This window comes from Rhinopithecus bieti, unplaced genomic scaffold (genome assembly GCF_001698545.2).
Source record: "Rhinopithecus bieti isolate Rb0 unplaced genomic scaffold, ASM169854v2 scaffold_44159, whole genome shotgun sequence".
In the NCBI taxonomy this organism is placed as follows: Eukaryota; Metazoa; Chordata; class Mammalia; order Primates; family Cercopithecidae; genus Rhinopithecus; species Rhinopithecus bieti.
In genome coordinates this window covers 1,097,692-1,124,282 of record NW_016818573.1, presented here as the reverse complement: position 1 = coordinate 1,124,282, position 26,591 = coordinate 1,097,692, and the positions used below count along the sequence as shown (strand labels likewise).

At 42.8% G+C, this 26,591-nt stretch overlaps 1 protein-coding gene and 2 pseudogenes across 18 annotated transcripts in view; 2 read left to right on the top strand and 1 right to left on the bottom strand.

The window, feature by feature from the left end:
- LOC108518599 (ferritin light chain pseudogene) overlaps positions 1-4,061 on the top strand; it is a 9,126-nt pseudogene extending 5,065 nt beyond the window's left edge.
- The window catches only part of LOC108518691 (CAAX prenyl protease 2), a 106,967-nt gene that overhangs the window by 76,590 nt on the left and 3,786 nt on the right, over positions 1-26,591 (bottom strand). For 10 of the 18 annotated variants that reach the window (XM_017857285.1, XM_017857273.1, XM_017857287.1 and 7 more), the window contains exons 2-3: positions 25,819-25,957; positions 14,526-14,579 (exon numbers count right to left, since the gene is read on the bottom strand). In XM_017857285.1, coding sequence (XP_017712774.1) covers positions 14,526-14,579; positions 25,819-25,957 — 193 coding nt within the window. Of the gene's footprint in view, positions 1-14,525; positions 14,580-16,772; positions 16,945-25,818; positions 25,958-26,591 lie in introns of those variants that run through there. The other 8 variants (XM_017857278.1, XM_017857289.1, XM_017857284.1 and 5 more) reach the window with 3 other exon arrangements.
- LOC108518694 (complement component 1 Q subcomponent-binding protein, mitochondrial pseudogene) lies at positions 10,608-11,595 on the top strand (annotated as a pseudogene).

The window sequence follows — 26,591 nt, the reverse complement described above, 5'->3', positions numbered from 1 at the left end:
TTTTTTTTTTTTTTTTTTTTTTTTTTTGAGATGGAGTCTCACTCTGTCACCCAAACTGGAGTGCAGTGGCGAATCTTGGCTCAGTGCAACCTCTACCTCCCAGGTTCAAGCGATTCTTCTGCCTCAGCCTCCCGAATAGCTGGGATCACAGGCGCCCACCACCTCGCCTGGCTAATTTTTAGTAAAGACAGGGTTTCACCATGTTGACCAGCCTGGTCTCCAACTCCTGACCTCAGGCTGTTCACCCGCCTCGACCTTCCAAAGTGCTGAGATTACCGGCATGAGCCACTGGGCCCGGCTGGAGCTTACATTCTAATTAGGAAAGAATAAACAAACAAATACACCCTCCCCCACAAAAAAAATTCCTGAAGAATATGATAGGTGCTATAAAAGAAATAAGCCTAGTAATGAGGTTAACTACTTAGGTAGGGTTGTCACGGAAGGCCTCCCGGAAGAGAGGATATTTAAGCTGAAATATAGAAGTAGACCAACCAGTCACACAAAAAACTAGGGGAGAAATATCCCAAGTAAAGGGAACAAGTACAAAGCCTCAAAGAAGAGAAAGGGCTTTGTGTGTGTCAAGGAACAGAAACTAGTCCAATGTGGCTGGAGTACAAGTGAGTTGAGGAAATAAGTTTTATATATAATGTTTGGAGAGGCAGAAATGAGCCAGATCATTCAGTCTTGCAGTTTATGATGAGGTGTAGATTTTTCAGTTTCAATGCTAAGTATTGAGTTTTAAGAAGGGGAATGATGCAATCTACTTTTATATTTTTTAATTACTCTGATTGCTGTATGGAGAATGGATTTGATGCTTAGGGGACAGATTGAGGCTGAAGATATGGGGAAGGGAGATGAAGCAGTCAAAAACATAAACAGAAGCCTTCAGTACCCTCTATGTTCCAGGCACTACAGGAATTACTTAAAATAAATTTTCTCATTTTAGTCTTCCTAACAACCCAGTGTTATTATTCCCTCTTCACAAATGAGAAAACTGAGGCACAAGGAGGTTATGTAACTTGCCCATGACAAAGCTAGTAAGTGGCTAACCAGGATGGTTCTAAATGTTACAGTCATATGCTGCTGTTCCTCTAAATTTCTCAGCCTCTTTTTTTTTCCCCGAGACAGTCTTGCCCAGGCTGGAGTGCTGTGGTGCGATCTCGGCTCTCTGCAACCTCCACCTCCTGGGTTCAAGCGATTCTCCTGCCTCAGCTCCCTAAGTAGGTGGGGTTACGGATGCCTGCCACAACACCCAGCTAATCTTTTTTTTTTTTTTTTTGAGACAGAGTCTTACTCTGTCACCAGGCTGGAGTACAGTGGTGCGATCTTGGCTCACTACAACCTCCGCCTCCCGGGTTCAAGCCATTCTCCTGCCTCAGCCTCCCAAGTAGCTGGGATTACAGGCATGCACCACCACACCCAGCTAATTTTTTGTATTTTTAGTAGAGACAGGGTTCCTCCATGTTGGTCAGGCTGGTCTCAAACTCCTGACCTCAGGTGATCCTCCCACCTTGGCCTCCTAAAGTGCTGGGATTACAGGCGTGAGCCACTGCGCCCAGCCTGTCTTATTTTCTAAATGTATATTTGGTACAACTTAAGTTTTTATTATGTCACACATAATGCTGCTACATATAATGTCGTGTTTCCTATTTCACCCAAGTCTTATCTAGATCATACAATGGTTCCACTGAACCTGACTAACAGCACGGAAGATGCTCAGTAAATGCTGGTTGATTATTGAAGTGCTCAGTTTCAGATACAGCTTTCACTGGCATAGATCGGGGGGGGCAAACTTTTTTGGTAAAGGGTCAGCTAGTAAATATTTTTCATGTTATGAGCCATATACTTTCTGCTGCAATTGTCACAACTACCCAACTCTGCCATACACTAGGTAGCTTAAACAAAGAGAAATTTATTTCTCACAATTCTGAAGACTGGGAAGTCCAAGATCAGTTGATTTGGTTCCTGATGAGGGCTGTCTTCCTGGCTTTTAGATAGCTGCCTTCTCATTGTGTGCTCACACGGCCTTTCCTCAGTGGATACAAGGGAGGGAGAGGGAAAAAGAGAATAATCTCTCTCTCCCTTCCTCTTCTTATAAAACCACTAATCTCATGAAGGCCCAACCCTCATGATCTAATCTAACCCCACTTACCTCCCAAAGGCCCCATCTCCAAATACTATCACTTTGGGGGCTGGGGCTTTACCATATGAATTTTGCTATTTGTCCTTTAATTGTTGTTGTATAAGTTCTTTATGTACACTGGATACTAGACTTTTCTTATCTGTGGATTATTTTTTCACTTTTTTTTTTTTTTTTTTTGAGGCGGAGTCTCGCTCTGTCGCCCAGGCTGGAGTGCAGTGGCCGGATCTCAGCTCACTGCAAGCTCCGCCTCCCGGGTTTACGCCATTCTCCTGCCTCAGCCTCCTGAGTAGCTGGGACTACAGGCGCCCGCCACCACGCCCGGCTAGTTTTTTGTATTTTTTAGTAGAGACGGGGTTTCACTGTGTTAGCCAGGATGGTCTCGATCTCCAGACCTCGTGATCCGCCCGTCTCGGCCTCCCAAAGTGCTGGGATTACAGGCTTGAGCCACCGCGCCCGGCTCACCTTTTTTTTTTTTTTCTAAGTTTTGGAACTAGAGACCTTTATTTTCCAGCTTTTTTTTTTTTTTAGGTATAATTGATCTTTTCACTTTCTTAATATCATCTTTTGAAGCATAAGAGTTTTTAATACTGATTAAGTCCAATTTCTCTACTTATCCTTTGGTTACTTGTGCTTTAAATGTCATACCCAAAAAATCATTGCCTAATCCAAGGTCATGAAGATTTAAACCTTTCTTTCTTTTCTAACAGTTTTATAGTTTTAGTTCTTTGATCCCTTTTGAGGTAATTTTTGTATGTGATGTCATCTGTCCATTTTTCAGAATGTAGCCATAAAGTCAGTGGCCATAAAGTCTACTCCAGAAAAAACACAATATCCCCTCTTCCCATTCCAGCCAAATTCCACTATACCACTACAGGGAGACAACTCTCCTTGTGTCCCCAGCTGAGAAGACTAAATATGTGTGGTAACCCAGAAGGACAGAGTTGGAACAATAAGTGCCCAGCTGATTACTCAATGAGGAATTGTAAAAGTTCAAGCATTTTAAGCCAGCTAGGTACAAGGCAGGTTAGCTCTCATGGGCTGCTGAATAAAAGCAGTTATGTACCACTCAGCCACAGCATGAGCCAGCTCCCAGGATCTCTAATAATAAGAGCTATCCTTTTCCTCCTGCTTAATCTATCCAAGTTGAAAAGGAAAAGGATTATGTCAGGGTTGGTAAAAACCACTTCTGTCAGCTGGGTGCAGTGGCTCACGCCTGTAATCCCAGCACTTTGGGAGGCCGGGGCGGGCGGATCACGAGGTCAGGAGATCGAGACCATCCTGGCTCTCTCTGGTGAAACTCTGTCTCTACTAAAAATACAAAAAAAAAAAAAAAAATTAGCTGGGTGTGGTGGTGGGCACCTGTAGTCCCAGCTACTTGGGAGGCTAAGGTAGGAGAATGGCATGAACTCGGGAGGCGGAGCTTGCAGTGAGCCAAGATGACACCACTGCACTCCAGGCTGGGCAACAGAGCGAGACTGTCTCAAAAAAAAAAAAAAAAAAAACCACTTCTGTCCTTTCCATCCCCTTCTGTCACATCAAATCATGAACATGTTCTCAATAGTGAAGTGCAATTAGATAAATGTAACAAAGAAAAGAGTAAAGAAATACTAAGGAAGCAAAAAAAGACAAAAATCTATTTGTTTTAGCATATCTTGATCTTCAACCAACCTTTATAAAATCTTACCAAGTGTTAGGTAAATTTGGCAACAAGAGTTTGTTTAGAATGTATCAAAAGCTTAAAATTAAGTGTAGTCTCTCACAGTTTAATGGATAACCAGCAATCTATGAGTCTACAAACGTTTCCTTTCTTAGTATATGAGGCTGAGGTAAGTCTCAGTTTCCTTATCTCTGAAACAGAGATGACGATAACCCTTATGTCTGACTGCTCCTCAAGAATAAGAGCATGTCTACAAAATGAGCTCCCAGGGGGAAAAGTGTTAGATAAATTCTGAGCCTTAGAGTTGTTGATTTCGTAAGATATAAAATTATAATAGATTTTTATTCTTGAATACAAGAATCTCAGACTTAAAAAAAAAAAAACGTGATTATGTCAGACATTCAAGAGTTCACCATTGTGAGTTTCTTACTCAATGTTGAGCAAGCCTGGACCTGTCAATCTCTCTAACCCATGAAAAGCACCACTCCTCACTTTCTTTCCCAACAAATTAACAAAGAGGACAAAAGTGAACTTGAAAACAAACAGGGCATTGTGGCTCACAATTGTAATCCTTACACTTTGAGAGGCCGAGGTGGGAGGATCGCTTGAGCCCAGGAGTTTAAAACCAGCTTTGGCAACATGGCGAGATCTCATCTCTACAAAAAATAAAATAATTAGCTGGGCATGGTGGTACACACCTGTGGTCCCAGTTACTCAGAAGGCTGTAAGTGGGAGGATCCCTTGAGCCCAAGAGGTCAAGGCTGCAGTGAGCTGTGGTCATGCCACTGCACTTCAGCCTGGGAAACAGAGCAAGACCCTGTCTCCAAAAAACAAAGCAATGAACAACAAAAAAGTCTCCCTGACACCAAAAGGGTGGTGTATAGGGAAGAGGCAAAAACTGAACTATCATAGCCATGTAGCCATATATCAACAGCAAAGCAGTCCTCCCTGTTTACAAGGACTGGTATTCTTTTTTTTTTTTTTTGAGACAGAGTCTCACTCTGTTGCCCAGGCTGGAGTGCAGTGGCGCAATCTCAGCTCACTGCAAGCTCTACCTCCCAGGTTCACACCATTCTCCTGCCTCAGCCTCCTGAGTAGCTGGGACCACAGGCACCTGCCACCATGCCCGACTAATTTTTCTGTAGTTTTAGTAGAGACAGGGTTTCACCATGTTAGCCAGGATGGTCTCGATCTCCTGACCTCGAGATCCACCCGCCTCAGCCTCCCAAAGTGCTGGGATTACAGGCGTGAGCCACCGTGCCTGGCCAAGGACAGGTATTCTTATCTAGTCTTATGAAGGAAAAAGAAGGCTGTAAATTGTATTTGGGAAAAACACTTGCACATCTTTTAAAATAACTGGCAATACTGTATAAAGAGCTAAGTTATGTCAATAAACATGGAAATAAGGAACTATTTTAAAAGATAAAATAAAATCATATGAATAGAAGAAAGAGGAAACAGTAGCAAAATAGAGATCTATAAACATGGATTTTTTTCATATTCCTCCATCCACTTTCCTTCCCTCACTTGAATAAGGACATGATAGGAAGCAGACCTGAGCAAGTAGGACACACTGAAACAATCATGTTTCACTGACAGACATTTATGATAGAAACAGTTCTATATAAATGGATAAGTATACACATAAATGAATATATAAATGGAATTATACCTACGTGGATAAGTATTCAACGCAGACTAGTAGTACACATTTAGTATGACACAGTGACAATTTTTTAAACACATTAAGAACTTATCTATCTTAATGGGCATTATTCTTCAAAGTAGAGGGGCCTATCCTCTTGAGAGAAGGCCTTAAATCTGGCCTGAGGTACTCAGACCTAATATAATAATAAATAATCATTAAAAGGAAGAATGTAAGCTATGTTTAAATTAATAAGAATTACATATTATAAAGGCAGAATTAACAAAAAATCAATTACATAATGAGGAAACAAAAAAGGAGAAACCCCTCCCCCACCATAGAAACCAAGATTTTTAACCCTGGAGAATTATAAGTATGTCAATATCACTGAAAGGAATGCAGACATTATACAGTAAGTTCATTTCAAGAAAATGAACCCTATTTTAGACATGTTACACATGATATTTCAGAGGAACTCTCAAATGGAACAGCCTAATTGACATTCAAAGCTATTCCTTTGGAGTTTAGGAGATGTGTCAGTGATCAAGAGGGGGAAAAATAAGTCTCATCAGCATAGTTAATGTTAGTTAAAGTCTTAAAAGTAAGGGCCAGGCGCGGTGGCTCAAGCCTGTAATCCCAGCACTTTGGGAGGCCGAGACGCGCGGATCACGAGGTCAGGAGATCAAGACCATCCTGGCTAACACGGTGAAACCCCGTCTCTACTAAAAATACAAAAAACTAGCCGGACGAGGTGGCGGGCGCCTGTAGTCCCAGCTACTCCGGAGGCTGAGGCAGGAGAATGGCGTAAACCTGGGAGGTGGAGCTTGCAGTGAGCTGAGATCCGGCCACTGCACTCCAGCCTGGGCAACAGAGCCAGACTCCGTCTCAAAAAAAAAAAAAAAAAAAATAGAAAAGCTGTCTGAATTGAATGTAGAATAATGATGCAGAATAATGAAGGGAAGAAAGGCACCTTAGGGACTGAACTTTGGGGAATATCCTCTGGGTTATGAGAGAAGCTCTTTGAACTTACACCTCCATTACAGTACTAATCACACTGCATTTTATTTGCAAAGCTGCCTCTATTTCCTGTGACTTCTTTGTGGCAAGGTAGATGTTTCAATAAAAGTTTACTGAATAAAAGTATAAATAGTTAAGGACTAGAGAAACAAGGGGAAAAAAGAGAAAATAAACCAGTAGAGAAGTAGGTGAGTAGGGAGATTACAATGGCCATTGTTTGTTAATCCAGCATAAATAAAATACCCAGAAATATGAGCCTATTTTGTACAGGAATTGATCTAAAGTATTCCAGATCCAGAGAAAAAAGTACCTGGATACAACCCTGGTAGAACAGACTGAAGAGTAAAGGAAACTGAAGCTGATAGTTCTTCAACAGTTCAGCTCCCCTGAAGAGGGATCAGACCACTTGTTTTAGACACTGAGAGAAATTAGCCAAATAATGAAGACAACAACATAAACTGAATTCAGAGATATATTAATTTTGTATAAATATATAATTTTTTAGCATCTAGAAAACTGATGAGTAATGAATCCAGCTGCCAGAGACTCCCTGATGAAGCTAATTAAACAGTGAAAGATCAGTAAATGGAGCAATTTAAAGTAGCTTGCTACTAGTTTAATAGTGTCAGAATCTCTAAATAATAATAGTAAAAAAGGCATAATTAATAGTGCATAAACCAGGGAGCTAAGGGATTCCTGTCTTAGTCTTCACCAATTTCCTTTGTGAGGTTCACTGAGTAATTTTTGTTACTAATTAGTAAGAATAACTAGGCCAGGCATGGTGGCTCACGCCTGTAATCCCAGCACTTTGGGAGGCTGAGGCAGGCAGATCACCTGAGGTTAGGGGTTCGAGACAAGCCTGGCCAACATGGTGAAACCCCAACTCTACTAAAAATATAAAAATTAGCTGGCTATGGTGGCAGGCGCTTGTAATCCCAGCTACTTCGGAGGCTGAGGCAGGAGAATTTCTTGAACCTAGGAGGCAGAGGTTACAGTGAGCCAAGATCCCGCCACTGCACTCCAGCCTGGGTGACAAGAGTGAGACTTCGTCTCAAAAACAAACAAACAAAAAGAGTAAGTAGCATTATTGAGTAGAGGTTAATATTAAGAGCCCTAACAGCTGGAGAGAAGACTTAGGCTGCAGTTGGCTACTAAATGTGATTGACCATGAGCAAATGATTCAATTTTAATTGTGTACTTGATGTGCAGTACTTCCTCTTTGTACAAAGAGTTAGCTACTCACAATTTATCACAATAAGGATTAAATGAAATTGCTTTGAGTTTTAAAAATAACAGTTCAATTAAAACTAAGTCACCATGACAAAAATTGTCTAGAGTTTATAGTACCGGCATAATGAATATGCGGTTATTCCATAAATGATACTCAACTCAATACCCACTCCCTAAGAGTAACAATGATAATAAAACTATTCCCTTGTAGTTACATGGCTTTTCACTTTTCTCAAAGCATTTTCACAAATATTAGTCAAACGAATAGCCTTATATATGATCTGACCACTCCTTGTACAAGCATATTAAGTGCAGGTTTATTTTGCAGGGAATGCTCCTATCTCCTTCCCTAGTGCTAATAATATATTCCCTTTTATTTATATAGTTTTTTTTTTTCTTTTGAGACAAGATCTCACTCTGTCACCAAGGCTGTAGTGCAGTGGTGCAATCACAGCTCACTGCAGACTTGACCTCCTGGGCTCAAATGGATCTCCTGCCTCAGCCCTCAGTAGCTGGGACTGCAGGCATGCTCAGCTGATTTTCACATGCCTGGCTGATTTTTTTTTTTTTTGTAGAGATGGGGTTTCACCATGTTGCCCAAGGCTCAAGCAATCTGCCTACCTCAGCCTCCCACAGTGCTGGGATTTTAGTCAGAGCCACCGTGCCTGACCAGATTTTAACTTCTTTTCTTTTCTTTTTTTTTTTTTGGAGACGGAGTCTTGCACTGTCGCCGGAGCTGGAGTGCAGTGGCATGATCTCAGCTCACTACAACCTTCACCTCCTGGGTTCAAGCGATTCTCCTGCCTCAGCCTCCCAAGTAGCTGGGATTACAGGTATCCACCACCACCCCCAGCTAATTTTTTTTTGTATTTTTAGTAGAGACGGGGTTTCACTATGTTGACCAGGCTGGTCTTAAACTCCTGACCTCGTGATCCTCCCGCCTTGGTCTCCCAAAGCGCTGGGATTACAGGCATGAGCCACCGTGCCTGGCCGATTTTCACATCTTTCAAAGCAATTTCACAGATATTAACTGGAGCAGGGCCACTAGGAATGATATTTCCCTTCTCTGCATCAACCCAAAGACAGTAATTCAAAAATGAAGAGTAAGGAAAAACTTATAAATAATCTAGATGTTTTGAAGGCAGTCAGCCCATGATTCTTGAACTTGGATTCAGATCTCCCAAAAGTCTCAGAATCAGAGCAAACTCTTCAGGACAATAGCTGATGTTCCCTTTCTTCTAGGCATAAGCTTAAGGAGGCAATAGAATAGAGTAATTAAGATATCTTCACTAGGGGCATAAAGGGAGAAACCAAATCTATCTTGTTCACTACTATAACCGTCTTTAAGTCGAGCACAAGGCCTAATGCATAGTAAATGCTCAATAAATCATCATTGTGATTAATACTAAAGGGAGAACATTCTTACCAAATACAGAATGTTCTGGAGCTAAAATAAAAATCTTAGCTGGGCAGGGTGGCTCACACTTGTAATCCCAGTGTTTTGGGAGGCTATTGCATGAGAGCTTGAGACCAGTCAGGAGTTTGAGACCAGTCAGGGCAACAAAGTGAGATCCCATCTTTAGAAAAAAATTTAAAAAGTAACTGGGCATGGAGGTGTGCACATGTGACCCTAGCTACTCAAGAGGCTGAGGCTGGAGGATAGCTCAAGCCCAGGAGCTTGGGGTTGCAGTGAGCCATGATCACACCACTGCACCCCAGCTGGGTGACAGAGCAAGGCTCTGTCTCAAAAATAGTAACAGGACAGGTGCAGTGGCTCATGCCTGTAATCCCAGCATTTTGGAAGGCCGAGGTGGGAGGACTACTTGAGCCCAGGAGTTCAGGACCAGCCTGGGCAACATAGTGAGACCTCATCTCTACAAAATAATAATAATAATGTTTAAAAATCTCATTTTTTTTGTTTACTTTTCTTCCACAATTAGTTTTTAAATGCGTTCAAAAAAAAAATTAACGTACTCACACCAGGTAGAACCTAAACAAAATTAGGGTCACAGAGCAAAAGCAGAAGTCTGTTAAATATCCAAGGATACAGACAGTTGGAAGGTAGATTCAGAGGGCCAAGACAATTTACAAAGGAAAAGGGGAATACCTCTGATCACTTCATTTAGCAAGCAAACATTTTTAAGTCCTCATTATTTTTTATTTTAGAAACAGTCTTACTTTGTCACCCAGGCTGGAGCACAGTGGCGTGATCATAGCTCACTGCAACCTCAAATGCCTGGGTACAAACAATTCTGCCTCAGCCACCTGAGTAGCTGGGACTACAGGTATGCGCCACCACGCATGGCTAATTTTTTTATTTTTTGTAGAGACGGGGGTCTCAATATATTGCCCAGGCTAGTCTCTAACTACTGGGCTCAAGCGATCCTTCCATCTTGTCCTCCCAAAGCGCTGGCATTATAGGTGTGGGACACTTCACCTGGCCTGTCTCCATCCTTCAATTAAAAATTACTTCAGAAAAGAAGTTTCGAAAGGTAGAATTGTTTCCTATATATTTTCTGTCTTTAGAGTATTCATCTTGCAACTGAGTTGTAAAAATAGTTTTTCTTTGATATGACCAAGATAAAGAAAGATACTGGCCGGACGCGGTGGCTCACGCCTATAATCCCAGCACTTTGGAAGGCAGAGGCGGGCGGATCACGAGATCAGGAGTTCGAGGCCAGCCTGACCAACATGGTGAAACCCTGTCTCTACTAAAAATGCAAAAATTAGCTGGGTGTGGTGGTGCGCACCTATAATCCCAGCTACTCAGGAGGTTAAGACAGGAGAATCGCTTTAACCCAGGAGGCGGAAGATTGCAGTGAGCCACGATCTAGCCACTGCTCTCCAGCCTAGGCGACAAAGCGAGACTCCGTCTCAAAAAAAAAAAAAGAAAAGAAAAGAAAAGGGTACTTTGGGCGCCTAGCCCTGGGTTGTCCTTTGCATCCGCACGTGTTCGCGGTCCTTTCCACCATGCTGTCACTGCGGCGCTGCGTGCCCCATGTGCTGGGCTTCTGCGCCGCTGGCCTCCACACCGCCTGCGCCTGCCGCGCCTTTCCGGGAGCTCCTGCAGCCCGCGCCCGCTGTGCGCCCGGCCCTTTGGGCTGCTCAGTTTGCATGGGTTCGGCGGCCCGGCCTCCTGCCGCCTCGCGGGCACTGAGCCTGCGGCTGGGGGTGCGGCGTGCGAAGGAGACAAAGCTTTTACTGATTTCCTGAGTGATGAAATTAAGGAGGAAAGGAAAATACAGAAGCATAAAACCCTTCCTAAGATGTCTGGAGTTTGGGAGCCGGAACTGAATGGGACAGATGCTAGATTAGTGCGGAAAGTTGCCAGGGGGAAAAAAATCACTGTCACTTTCAACATTAACAACAGCATCCCACCAACATTTGATGATGAGGAGGAACCCTCCCAAGGGCAGGTTGAAGAACCTGAATTGACATCAACTCCCCATTTCGTGGTTGAAGTTATAAAGAATGATGGCAAGAAGGTCCTGATGAGGTTGGACAAGAGGAGGCTGAGCGACATCTTCTCTATCAGGGAAGTTAGCTTTCAGTCCACTGGTGAGTTTGAATGTAAGGATACTAATTATACACTCAAAACAGATTCCCTGGACTGGGCCTTATATGACCACCTGATGGATTTCCTTGCGGACCAAGGGGTGGACAACACTTTTGCAGATGAGTTGGTGGAGCTCAGCACAGCCCCAGAGCACCAGGCGTACATTACTTTTCTTGAAGACCTCAAAAGTTTTGTCAAGAGCCAGTAGAGCAGACAGACACTGAAAGCCATAGTTTTATGGCTTTCCAGTGAACACATCCTACTATGAAACTAGACATGTGCTTTGAAAGGATTATCATCCTAATATCATGGAGAAAAAATACCAAATTTAAATTCTATGTTTTGCACACTCATTTACTTTTTTTTTCTTTCTTTCTTTCTTTTTGAGACGGAGTCTCTTGCTCTGTCGCCCAGGCTGGAGTGCAGTGGCACTATCTTGGCTCACTGCAAGCTCCACCTCCCGGGTTTATGCCATTCTCCTGCCTCAGCCTCCCAAGTAGCTAGGGCTACAGGCGCCCGCCACCACGCCCGGCTAATTTTTTGTATTTTTAGTAGAGATGGGGTTTCACTGTGTTCGCCAGGATGGTCTCGATCTCCTGACCTCGTGATCCGCCCGCCTCAGCCTCCCAAAGTGCTGAGATTACAGGAATGAGACACCGCACCCGCCCTATCATTTTTTTCTATACAAATCGATTGTTTCTAGATTTTTGTATAACATGATAGACAATAAAATGGGTTTATGGCCGGGCGCGGTGGCTCAAGCCTGTAATCCCAGTTGGTGCCGAGAGGCGAGACGGCGGATCACGAGGGTCAGTGAGATCGAGACCATCCTGCTAACACGGTGAAACCCCGCTCTACTAAAAAGTACAAAAAACTAGCCGGGCGAGGTGGCGGGCGGCCTGTATCCCCAGACTTATCGGAGGCTTGAGGCAGGAGGAATGGCATAAACCCCGGGAGGGCGGAGGCTTGCAGTGAGCTGGAGACCGGCCACTGCCCACTCCAGCTTTGCGACACGAGCGAGACTCGTCTCAAAAAAAAAAAAAAATAAATAATAATTAAAATAATAATAATTGAGTTGCTTATAAATTTGGGTATAAATTTAAATTTTAATTGATTTGCATTTTACAAAGCACGAAGAAAAGTTGTCATTAAAAAATGGTAATACATTTCATAAACATTTATTTTATAACATTATACCTTTCCAATGTAGCTTTTTGGTTGCTCCCATTTTTTTGTTTGTGACCAAGTCTTGCTGTCTCCCAGGCTGGAGTACAGTGGTGTGTGATCACGGCTTACTACAGCCTTGACCTCCCAGGCTCAAGCAATCTTCCCGCCTCAGTCTCCTAAGTAGCTGGGACTACAGGACTCTATAGCTGTGCACCACCATGTCTGGCTAATTTTTTTTTTTTTTTTTTGTAGAAAGGGAGTCTCGTGATGGTGCTAGGCTGGTCTTGAACTCCAAAAAGTTCTACTGGATCAAGCAATCCGCCTGCCTTGGCCTCCTAAAGTGCTGGGATTACAGGCATGAGCCACTATGCCTGGCCAGTTGTTGCCATTTTAATACACAGTATGTTTTCTTTTCTTTTCTTTTCCTTTTTTTTTTTTTGAGACAGACTCTTACTCTGTCACCCTGGAGTGCAATGGCATGATCTTGACTCACTGCAGCCTCTACCTCCTGGGTTCAAGTGATTCTTCTGCCTCAGCCCCATCAAGTAGCTAGGACTATAGATAGGCGTGCACCACCATGCCTGGCTAATTTTTGTATTTTTAGTAGAGATGAGGTTTCATCACATTGACCAGTCTTGAACTCCTGACCTAGGTGATTCGCCTGCCTTGGCCTCCCAAAGTGCTGGGATTACAGGCATGAGCCACTGGGCCTGGCCACAGTATATTTTCTGAAAGCAAGGACAGATGCAAACTTTTAAAAATCTACTAATATTCCAGATTTAGTCTGGGAAAGTTTGTTTTAAAAAATTATTCTGGCCAGGCGCGGTGGCTCAAGCCTGTAATCCCAGCACTTTGGGAGGCCAAGGCGGGCGGATCACGAGGTCAAGAGATCGAGACCATCCTGGCTAACACGGTGAAACCCCGTCTCTACTAAAATACCAAAAAAACTAGCCGGGCGAGGTGGCGGGCGCCTGTAGTCCCAGCTACTCCGGAGGCTGAGGCAGGAGAATGGCGTAAACCCGGGAGGCGGAGCTTGCAGTGAGCTGAGATCTGGCCACTGCACTCCAGCCCGGGCGACAGAGCGAGACTCCGTCTCAAAAAAAAAAAAAAAAATTATTCTGTAAAACCCGTAAATTAACAATTCATTAGGAAAAAATAGGCCAATGGGTAATACTTATGAAGCAAACAACCATAAGAAATAAAAATGAAAGCATTAGAGTTCTAAGATCATTTTGGCCTCCTTAAAATAAATGTCATGGCCTTCGGCTTGCAGAGTATTCTTAAGTCAAAAAAATAATACAAAGAAACTCTGCCAGGCACGGTGCCTCACACCTGTATTCCAGCATTTTGGGAGGCTGAGGCAGGCGGATTGCCTGAGCTCAGGAGTTCGAGATCAGCCTGGGCAACACAGTGATGAACACAGTGATACCCCGTCTCTACTAAAATACAAAAAATTAGCCGGGCATGGTGGCATACACCTATAGTCCCAGGACTACTCAGGAGGCTGAGTCAGGAGAATTGCTTGAACCCAGGAGGCAGAGGTTGCAGTAAGCCAAGATCGCACCACTGCACTACAGCATGGGTGACAGAGTGAGACTCCATCTCAATAAATAAATAAATAAATAAATTCTTAAAACTAAGGTCAGCAAAAATTCCTAAACCATACCAACTTTGGCATATAATGTGGAAAACATTATTACTGCTAGTCAACCATTTATAATAAAAGCATTCTCCACACATTCTTTCTTTGAAGTAGATAGAAACAAATATCTACTAAAATTTTATTTTACATCTGGGAAAATTTTCTCTGAAGTTGTAGAGAGAGTATACAGAAAAGCTACAGTGATCTAGGTATTTTGTCAATTCTATACAGTTTTATATTAATAGATCATCTTTTAGTAAAGAAGCCAGATAAAATGTAGGATAAAGTACTGCATGAGACATAATTATGTTAAAAAATTATTTATCTGAAATTCAAGTTTAAGTGGGTGTCCTGTATTTTTATTTATAAATCTGTCAACTCTTTCTTTCAATATAAATTTGTTTCAGAAAATATCAAATTAATTGTTGGGAAGAAAGTCAGACTCATGGAAGTTAGGTAATTCTTTACCTTTTAGGAACTTCTTGAGGACCATGCCACCAAAAAGGCTTCCTGCAGAAGCAACTGTAAGAAACAAAGAAATATCACAAATAAGTAAATGTATTCTACTGAAAGAATCAAATGGGAGTCTAAAAAACTGCTTATAGACACAGAACATTTGAAAAGTGACCACTACTAATAAGTTTGGTAAAAATGGAAACATCGAAGAAATACTATAATGGTCCAATGACTGTTTTGGAGAAAAATACCTTCTTAGAGATAACCAAATAGCAAGTCTTTTCACCTATATTCAACATCCACCCACAATCAACATCAGGACTGCCTCTTTGGATGATACTCTACTTGACAGAAAAAGATTATGCGAAGACTGAAAATTGCAGCTAGTAATCAGAATGTATCATGTCAATAACTCATATCCTAATATAAGATTCAATTAAAACTTTGGCTCTTCTTTTAACCAATTTTACCCTTAAATAGAAAATACCAGGCTATCAGGTAAGAATTCTCTTACCTAGAGTTCTAACTATAAATATTAGAAATTTTAGAGCAATAATTCTTCAGGGCAGACAGTGAATAAGGAAGCAGGCACCAAGAAGGGGACAAAAAGATCAGAACTACCTAGAGGCTTTTTATTTTCAAACTGAATATGCCCTTCCCCAGAGAAACGTGACCTCATAGTTCAGAATCTAAGAATCATTGCCATAGGATCCAATAGAAATATATCTATCCCTCAGAAAATGTGCATCTTTCAAGCAGGGAAAAAAGGTTGAGAATCATGGAACTAGAGTGAGAGGCAACATCATTCTGTAAACTGCTGTCCAGTTCAGTAGCCAGAAACATGTGGCTATTTACATTTAGCTAAATTAAATTAGAAATTTAGTTCCAGCCAGGTATGGTGGCTCACACCTGTAATCCCAGCACTTTGGGAGGCCAAGGTGGGTGGATCACCTGAGGTCAGGAGTTTGAGACCAGCCTGGCCAACATGGTGAAATCCTGTCTCTATTAAAAACAACAAAAATTAGCTGGGCATGGTGGCGGACACCTGTAATCCTGGTTACTTCAGAGACTGAGGCAGGAGAATCGCTTGAACCCAGGAGGCAGAGGTTGCAGTGAGCTGAGATCGTGCCATTGCACTCCAGCCTGGGCAACCAGAGCAAAACTCTGTCTCAAAAAAAAAAAAATTTAGTTCCTCAGTCACATTAGCCACATTTCAAGTGCTCCATAGCCACACACAGCTAATGGCTAGTCTGCTAAACAGGAGATAGAGAACATTTCCATCATCACGAAAAGTTTTATTGGATAGTAATGCTCTAGATTTCCAGATTTTAAGTGATTCTGGATAAATGATACACACTTCCAAAGGCCTAAGTCCAAGCAGCTAGAACATTTAACAAAAGATAGTCTTTTGTGTTTTGTTTTTTTTTTTCAATTGAGAGAGTCTCTCTGTCGCCCAGGCTGGAGTGAAGTGGTGCAATCTCGGCTCACTGCAACCTCTGCCTTCCAGGTTCATGCGATTCTCCTGCCTCAGCCTCCTGAGTAGCTGGGACTATAGGCATGTGCCACCATGCCCGACTAATTTTCATATTTTTAGTAGACATGAAGTTTCACTATGTTGGCCAGGCTGGTCTCGAACTCCTGACCTCAAGCAATCCACCTGTCTCGGCCTCCCAAAGTGCTGGGATTACAGGCGTGAGCCATCATGCCTGCACCCACCCCCATCCCCCACCCTCCCCTTTATAAAGACCATCTTTTGGCCAGGCATGGTGGTTCACACCTGTAATCCCAGCACTTTGGGAGGCTGAGGTGGGTAGATCTTTTGAGCTCAGGAATTCAAGACCAGCCTGGGTAATATCACAAAACCCCATCTCTACAAAAAAATAAAAAAATTAGCTGGTCGTGGTGGCACACACCTGTAGTCCAGCTATTCAGGAGGCTGAGGTGGGAGGATCAGCTCAGCGGGAAACAAAGGTTGTAGTGAGCTGTGATGGCACCACTGCACTCCAGCCTGGGCAACACAGAGCAAGGCCCCATTTCAGAAAAAAATTTTGTTTACATTGTTTTAAAAAGATAATCTCCTGTTCTATAGAGGGGATTTGGGGGAATGCTTGCTTTAAAATACGTATTTTATAGATAAGTCTCTACTGTCATCTTTGTATCTGGAGGATAGAATTTTATCGCTTTTATATAAAAGCATTGGAAGTATAACTGAAAATTGAGGGCTGGATAGGATGTGGAGCAGGTGGAAGCACTCCTCACCCATAATTAGCTGGGCGTGGTGGTGGGCATCTGTAATCCCAGCTAGTGGGGCCGGTGGGGGCCAGGGTCGGGGGCAGAAGCACGAAAATCACTTGAACCTGGGAGGTGGAGGTTGCAGTGAGCCGAGACCGTGCTACTGCACTCCAGCCTGGGTAACAGAGCGAGACTCTGTCTTGAGAAAAAAAAAAAGGGAAGGAGGTTAACTGTATGTAGCATTTCCCAAACAGTATGTTTCACAGTCCACACTGGTATATGAGAGGTCCTGAATAGACCTACAGTTTAAAAATTCATTTTAACTAACAGTTCCCAAATTTAAATGACTACATAACTCCTTTCTTATAACTCATATAAATATTCTGTGGCATACATTTTGGGAAACATCATGAAAATCATATTTGTTAAAGCCTTCAATAATTACTGATGGAAAAAAACTAGTCATCTCTCAGCTTCTGACAGATGAATCATCTCAGATATCAAATTTGCTAGTTTGTTGTGGGTTGAACTATGTCCCCCAAAAGATAGTTTTAAGTAGTAGCCCCAGTGTCTATGACTTTATTTGGAAATAGATGCAATCAAGTTAAGACAAGGTCATACTGGATTAGGGTGGTCCTGAATCCAATTACTGGTGTCTTTGTAAGAAGGCCAAGTGAAGAAATAGAGAAATACAGAGGAGAATGTCATGTGAAGGCAGGGAGTGATACATCTACAATCTAAGAAATACCAAGGATTGTCAGCAACCACCAGAAGCTAGGAGAGAGGCATGGAACAGATTTCTGAGCCTCCAGAAGGAACTAACCCTACTAAGACCTTGATTTTGGACTTCTAGCCTCCAGAACTGAGAAAATATATTTTGTTTCAAGCTATCCAGTTTTTGGTACTTTGTTACAGCAGCCCTAGAGATCAGAGATTTCAAACCAAACTTAAAAGATACCACTGCACAGTTCCAGGCAGGTGGCTGATTGAACACACACACAATTTATTTTCATTCCCTCCTGAAACCTCAATAAAATAATAGAAAAGAGAAGAGATTTTTAAGGGCATCAACCCACAAGGATAGAAAACAAGAGACAAACATGATTGTAATAAAAATCTAGACACTACAGGCCAAGTGCAGTGGCTCATGCCTGTAATCTTAGCACTTTGGGAGACCAAGGCAGGTGGATCACCTGAGGTTAGGAGTTCGACACCAGCCTGGGCGACACGGTGAAACCGTCTCTACTAAAAATACAAAATCTAGCCGGGCATGGTGGCACACGCCTATAGTCCCAGCTACTCAGGAGGCTGAGGCAGGAGAATCTCTTGAACCCGGGAAGCAGAAGTTGAAGTGAGCTGATATCACACCACTGCACCCCCACCCTGGGTGACAGAGTGAGACTCTATCTCAAAAAAAAAAAAAAAAAAAACTAGAAACTGCAAAGCAGAACGACTAGTAGGAAAGTGTTTAGGGAAAGACTCAGGCATGGCAGTATCGGAACCTCTGAATGTATGAGTGAGGTAGAAGATAAATTAATAAGAGTCAGTTGAAAAATGAATTTAAATAAATCTTTTCTTTTTTTTTTTGAGACAGAGTCTCGCTCTGTCGCCCAGGCTGGAGTGCAGTGGCAGGATCTCAGCTCACTGCAAGCTCCGCCTCCTAGGCCCACGCCATTCTGCTGCCTCAGCCTCCCAAGTAGCTGAGACCACAGGCGCCCACCACCGCGCCCGGCTAATTTTTTGTATTTTTAGTAGAGACGGGGTTTCACCGTGTTAGCCACGATGGTCTCGATCTCCTGACCTTGTGATGCACCCGCCTCGGCCTCCCAAAGTGCTGGGATTACAGGTGTGAGCCACCGCGCCCGGCCTAAATAAACCTTTAGATTCCCTCCTCCACTCAGCATTCAAGGGATTGGCTCCTCCCTAACTTTTGCATGGACTGGGGAAAAGATACTTCAAAATGGTCAAGGTGTCGATCTTTGGGATGAGAATCAAAGTTGTACTAAAAACAAGTGGAGTTAGTGAACAGAATCCCTGAATGCTGAGATACCCAACACCCCCCTCTCTCTCTCATTCCCAGAATCAAGTCTGGTTTTTACCGACTTGGTAGGAGACTGAAAGATCTGGCCATTCCAAGAGCAAAGACCTAAAGATATTGATATTGAAGAGAAGAGAAAGTTCCCCAGTTAAAAGCTCAATTAGATCACCTTTCAGTGATGCTAACGATTTCAAATCAGTTTTAAAGTCTCTCTTAAAAATGAGCAATCAATAATTTTAAGATATTTGAAGAAAGCTTCCAACATGAAAACAGACACCCGACTGAGTAAGAAAAGCAATACAAGGGAAACAGGAACTAGGTGGAGAAGAGAAAACTTAAAAAAACATCTTTATAAACTCAAAAAGATGAGATAATGCCTAGAAAGTAGAAGAGATAAAAATTAGGAGAGAAACGATTTTAAAAAGGAAAAATAACCAGTCTAGGAAATCTAATATCTAAATAATAGAACTTCCAGAAAGGGGGAAAAAAAAAGAGGCCAGGCGTGGTGGCTCACACCTGTAATTACAGCACTTTGGGAGGCTGAGGCGGGTGGATCACGAGGTCAGAAGATAGAAACCATCCTGGCTAACACGGTGAAACCCCGTCTCTACTAAAAACACAAAAAATTAGCCGGGCATGGTGGCAGGCACCTGTAGTCCCAGCTACTCGGGAGGCTGAGGCAGGAGAATGGCGTGAACCCAGGAGGTGGAGCTTGTAGTGAGCAGAGATCGCACCCTGCACTCCAGCCTGGGTGACAGAGTGAGACTCGGTCTCAAAAGAAAAAAAAAAGAGAGAGAGAATACAAGAGAAAATTTCCCAGAACCAAAGGACAAGGGTTTCCAGATTTAAAAGTCCTGCTGAGTGCTGAGCACAATATCTGAAAACACACCCACACCCAGGCACATCATTGTGACAATGGAGACCACAGCAGAGACTGCTAGTACTCACAAACAAATACCCCATTCTCCTTCTTCCTGAACACATTATTTAACTACATTTTTCAGTCTTCCTTGCAATTGCAGGGTTGTGGCAATAAGACTAAGTCCTGGTTGGCCAGAGGTGGTGGCTCATGCCTGTAATCCCAACACTTTGAGAGGCTGAGCTGGGCGGATCACCTGAGGTCAGGAGTTCGAGACCAGCCTAGCCAACGTGATGAAACTCTAAAAAATACAAAAGTTAGCTGGGTGTGGTGGCTAACACCTGCAATCCTAGCTACTAAGGAGGCTGAGGCAGGAGAATTGCTTGAACCCGGGAGGTGGAGGTTGCAGTGAGCTGAGATTGTGCCACTTCACTGCAGCAACAGAGTGAGACTCTGTCTTAAAAAACATAAAAATATGGCCAGGTGTGGTGGCTCAAGCCTGTAATCCCAGCACTTTGGGAGGCCAAGCCAGGTGGATCACGAGGTCAGGAGATCCAAGACCATCCTGGCTAACGACGTGAAAACCCCGTCTCCACTTAAAAAATACAAAAAATTAGCCGGCGCGAGATGGCGGGGCGCCTGTAGTCCAGCTACTCGGGAGGCCTGAGGGCAGGGAATGGCGTGGACCCGGGAAGGCGGAGACTTGCAGTGAGCTGAGATCCAGCCACTGACTCAGCCTGGGCGACAGAGCAGACTCCGTCCTCAAAAAAAAAAAAAAAAAAAAAAAATTAGCACAGGCACGGTGGCGGGCACCTACCTGTAGTCCCAGCTACTCAGGAGTCTGAGGCAGCAGAATGGCATGAACCCGGGAGGCAGAGCTTGCAATGAGCCGAGATCGCACCACTGCACTCCAGCCTGAGTGACAGAGCAAGACTCTGACTCAAAAAAAAATAAATAAAAAATAAAAGACTAAGTCCTCGCCAATAGAACATGAGCAGTAGTAATATACATAATTCCTGAGCCTACCCCATAGAAGTCTTCCATTTATAAGCTTTGCTCACTTTTCCCATCCTCAGCTGAATGAACTTAGAGGACCTAGAGAAGGATACACCCCCAAGACAGAAATAGCATAGAACAAGATACTTGCCTGCTTGCCTACATACACACATTCATCTCACTGTGAGATACAAGAAAACCAAACATTTTCTGTGTTAAGCCACCGAGTTTTTTGTTGTTGTTGTTGTTGTTGTTTTGTTAGAGTCTCACTCTGTCGCCCAGGCTGGAGTGCAGTGGTGTGATCTTGACTCACTGCAACCTCCGCCTCGGGGTTCAAGCAATTCTCCTGCCTCAGCCTCCTGAGTAGCTGGGACTACAGGCGCATGCCGCCACGCCCGCTAAGTTTTTGTATTTTAGTAGAAATGGGGTTTCACTGTGTTGCCCAGGCTGGTCTCAAACTCCTGAGCTCAGGCAATCCGCCTGCCTCAGCCTCCCAAAGTGCTAGGATTACAGGCATGAACCACCGTGCCTGGCCAAGTCATTGAGATTTTAGGGTTTATTTGTTATAGCACCTACCCTTATTTACTATAATTAATACTAAGATAAAGAGAAGATTCTAGGCTGGGCGCGGTGGCTCAAGCCTGTAATCCCAGCACTTTGGGAGGCCGAGACGGACAGATCACGAGGTCAGGAGATCGAGACCATCCTGCTAACACGGTGAAACCCCGTCTCTACTAAAAAACACAAAAAACTAGCCGGGTGAGGTGGCGGGCGCCTGTAGTCCCAGCCACTCAGGATGCCGAGGCAGGAGAATGGCGTAAACCCAGGAGGCAGAGCTTGCAGTGAGCTGAGATCCGGCCACTGCACTCCAGCCTGGGCGACAGAGCAAGACTCCATCTCAAAAAAAAAAAAAAGAGAGAAGATTCTAAAAGCTTAGAGAGAGGCCAGGAACGGTGGCTCATGCTTGTAATCCCAGTACTTTGGGAAGCCGAGGTGGGTAGATCGCTTGAGGTCAGGAGTTCGAGACCAGCCTGGTGAAACCCTGACTCTAGTAAAAATACAAAAATTAGCTGGGCATGGTGGCACATGCCTGTAATCCCAGCTACTCGAGAGGCTGAGGAAGAAGAATCACTTGAACCCGGGAGGCGGAGGTTGCAGTGAGCCGAGATCATGCCACTACACTCCACCCTGGGTGACAGAGTGAAACTCCATCTCAAAAAAATAAAAATAAAAGCTTACAGAGAGCGGATGAAAAAAGAAAAAACAGGTCACATACAGAGCAATCAGAAAGATTTTTAAAATTTTCAATAGCAACACCTGAAGTTAGAAAATAATGCTGCAATGTCATCAAAATTCTGAAAGAAAAATGAATTCTGGCTTAGAATCCTATATGGCCACACTATCAATTAGGGTATATGTGAAGATGTTTTCAGAGATGTAAGGTCTCAAGAAATTTACCTTCCAAACACTCTTTCCAAGGAAGCTGCTGGACCCTGAGATCCATCAGGAAAGATCCATAAGGAAAAAGCAAGGAATAAGCCAAGAAAAAAAAAAAAGAGAGGGGGATTCCGGAAGCACAAAATCTAATGCAACAGAAAAAACTACAGAAACACTCTGAATGAAGGTAAGATTCCAAGACAACAGCTGTGCACCAGATACAAAAGGCATCAAGTCAAAATTAGAGCAGGTCAGGAAACAGTGGAAAAGAGTTTTTCAGGAGGATGAAACTGATATATTATCTGATATACTGGAATATAGTGAGTAGATTTAGACAAATGCTGGAAGTTTGGGAGTCGACTAGATGATAAAAACAGAAAACAAATTAAAATAAGTATTAACTGAAGGGAAATTATAAAGAAAAGTAATCAAAGTTTTCTATATGGCTAAACTGCATTTAATGGTCATAATAACGAGTAAATATTGATCTACATGGTTGGAAAATTATATTAAAAGAAAGACACATGGTAGAGGTGAAGATATTAAAGAGAGCTGTCATCCTTTATGGCGGAAAATCAATAAATGCCTATAAAAAGGAAGATGAAGATATAACAATTTAGGGCTCAGCACAATGGCTCATGCTTATAATTCCAGCACTTTGGGAGGCTGAGGCAGGTGGATTGCTTGAGTCCAGGACTTCAAGACCAGCCTGGGCAACATAGGGAGACGTCATCTGCATTAAAAAAAAAAAATTAGTTGGCCGGGCACAGTGACTCACGCGTGTAATCCCAGCACTTTGGGAGGCAGAGGTGGGTGGATCACGAGGTCAAGAGATTGAGACCATCCTGGCCAACGTAGTGAAACCTGGTCTCTACTAAAAATACAAAAATTAGCTGGGCGTGGTGGTGCACACCTGTAGTCCTAGCTACTTGGGAGACTGAGAAAGGAGAATCGCTTGAATCTGGGAGGCAGATGTTGCAGTGAGCCGAGATCACGTCACTGTATTCCAACCTGGCGACAAAGCGAGACTTTGTCTCAAAACACAAAAACAAAACAAAACAAAAATTAGTCAGGCATGGTAGCACTTGTGTGTAGTCCCAGCTACTCGGGAGGCTGACGTGGTAGGATCACCTGAGCCCAGGAGGTCAAGGCTGTAGTGAGCAGTGACTGCACCACTGCAGTCCAGCCTGGGTGACAGAGAAAGACCCTGTCTCAAAATAAATAAATAAATAAATAACATCTTGGCCAGGCATGGTGGCTAACACCTGCAATCCCAGCACTTTGGGAGGCCAAAGTGAGAGGACTGCTTGAGCCCAGGAGTTTGAGACCAGCCTGGGCAACATAGCAAGAGACCCCGTCTCTACAAAAATACAAAAATATAACAACCAGGCATGGTAACACATGCCTGTAGTCCTAGCTACTCAGGAGGCTGAGTTAGGAGGATCATTTGAGCCCAGGCATTTAAGGTTACAGTGAGCTATGATTGTGCCAGTGAACTCCAGCCTGGGTGACAGAGTGAGACCCTATTTGAAAATTAAAAAAAAAAAAAAAAAAAAAAAAAAGGATATAACAACACAAACAAACATGTTACTTAGATCAAAGATAAATATTAAATAATTAAGAGAGTTAAAAGTATTAGCCTCTAGGAGGGAGAAAGATGGGAAGGGGAGATGGGGAAGCAAGCAGGGTACTGTCGGGTTCTTTGTTTTGTTTGAGATGGAGTCTCATTCTGTCACCCAGGCTGGAGTGCAGTGGCGAGATCTTGGCTCACTGCAATCTCTGCCTCCCAGGTTCAAGTGATTCTCATGCCTCAGCCTCCCAAGTAGCTGGGATTACAGGTGTGTGTTACCACACCCTGCTAATTTTTATATTTTCAGTAGAGACAGGGCTTCCCCATGTTGGACAGCTGATCTCGAACCCCTGACCTCATGTGATCCGCCCACCCCAGACTCCCAAAGTGCTAGGATTATAGGCATGAGCCACTACACCCAGCCAAAACCATGTGTGTATAACTGACAAAAACTAAAACTAAATAAATGTACTTTTACAAAAAAAATTAAATAGATCCCTTATGCTAACATGAAATGCTGCCCACAAAGCACTGGTACATAGCACAGTCATATGTATAGTATAGTCCTAGTTTTAAAAAATTGATATTAATAACTATGAACATATGCATAGAAAAATCTAGAAGATAGATTATCCTTGGCAAGAGGGGAAAAAAAGGAAAATCTAGAATATATACTGAATGTTAATAATCATCTCAAGGGGTGAGATGTGTAGAAAGTCTCACTCTCCACAATGTATGTCTCTGTAATGTTTTTTATCAAGCATGTATCACCATGTTTCCTACCAAAAATATATATATATAAACATAGGCTGGATGCAGTAGCTCATGTTTGTAATCCCAGCCCTTTAGGAGGCTGAGGCAGGCGGATCACTTGAGGTCAGGAGTTTGAGACCAGCCTGGCCACCATGGTGAAACCCCCATCTCTATTAAAAATACAAAAAAAAAATTAGCTAGGCATGGTGGCAGCCGCCTGTAATCTCAGCTACTCAGGAGGCTGAGGCAGAAGAACTGCTTGAACCCAGGAGGCACAGGTTGCAGTGAGCCCAGATTGCGCCACTGCACTCCAGCCTGGGCGACAGAGTGCGACTCCACCTCTAAATAAATAAATAATTATAACCATAATTACGTAAAGCTCAGAAACAATAAAGAGAAAAGAAATGCCCCCTATTCTAGGTGGGCTAAAGAAGTTCATTAGGCTCAAAATGCAGAATTGAGTTTCTTGCCAAAAACTATCGTGGCTGAAGTCCTTTGCTTTGAATTAAATCAACCTTGCTAACCTGGCCAGTTTATTGGATTAGATTATTACAACCACACAGAGACCAACCATCACCCTAGACATGTAGCCAAGCATTTCCCTCATGAGTAGTGGAACCCTGCCAGAGTGGAGTTCATGCAGAGTAAGAGCAAACCAACCTGTCATACTGCTCTTGAAGATGTTTAATATTAACATACAAAGAGAAGACAGGTCATTCCTGTTCAGGTAAGCAAATGTCTTGTAAAGCCTAGTTTACTATCCAATCTCAACTTGATGCCCAAGTGACTTCTCTAAGCCTGAAAGGACAACTTCATTCCAAAGTACCCTTCAATAAACCTACACACACACACACACACACACACACACACACACACACACACCACAAAAAAGCTAAATCTTCAAATTTGAGAAAATTCACGTTTCAGAGCCACTTAATGCATCAGGTTTCCCTCAAGACAACAGGCAAAAATGATAAAAGCATGAAAGCCAAATGGAAGAGATATTTTCAAACTAATCACAGGTCATGATTATTGAAGTATGCACTATTCATAATTTTTTTTTTTTTGCAACCGCCAAAATTTACACTTGGAAAAAAAAAGTAGGTAAAGCTCAATGTAATATAATTTTGCTGTGAAAAGTAGGTTAAAATCAAGAGAAAATAAGATTGTTTTGGAGCAATTTTAACTTAAACCAGTAAAATAAATAATCTATGGTAAGAGTCATTCTACTCACCTTTCCTGTATGATACATTTGTAAATCTACCACCAGATACTTATTACATAATCATTTCATTTTATAATTATGGAACAATCCTGGAATAACATAAAAGATTATGACTAATTGAAATTTTTAAATAAGCTACGACATAAACCATGACAAAAGAGACAGAAAATCAGTATTTTTTCTTTCTCTACTTACTAGTTGTTACACAATGAAGAGCATTTGCTTGGTGCTTAGAATGTAATCCTTCTATGGAAATCTCTAGCTGCCCTTCTAGCAATGCTCCCTTTGATACATCTATGTTACACTTCCAGTGAATTATTAAAAATCTCAAAATCTGAAAAGAGCACAATTCAAAGAAAACATAATGTTCTTTAGAAATCACAGTAATAATATATCTCTACGACCCAGTTAAATTAGTAACTCTAATTTCCCCCAAAAATTGTATTCTTGCTTCTAAAATGTCAGATTTAGGTTTGTTCAGAGTGTTATGTCTAAACAAAATAAATAGCTAGGAGAATGACATAAGAAAGGAGACAGTGAAACTCAACACAATGCCCCGTAAGACAGGAAATTGAGACAATACATTCCTTTATTCAGAAGATAAATTCATCTGGAAGTAATAATTAGGGAAAAATTAAGTGGGAGTTTGTTTTTCTTGTTTCTTTTTTCCTGCCCCAAATAAAAGCCAACATGAAGACTATGAATAAGAGTGACATCTGGGCCAGGCGCGGTGGCTCAAGCCTGTAATCCCAGCACTTTGGGAGGCCGAGACAGGCGGATCACAAGGTCAGGAGATCGAGACCATCCTGGCTAACACGGTGAAACCCTGTCTCTACTAAAAAATACAAAAAAAACTAGCCGGGCGAGGTGGCGGGCGCCTGTAGTCCCAGCTACTCGGGAGGTTGAGGCAGGAGAATGGCGTAAACCCGGGAGGCGGAGCTTGCAGTGAGCTGAGATCCGGCCACTGC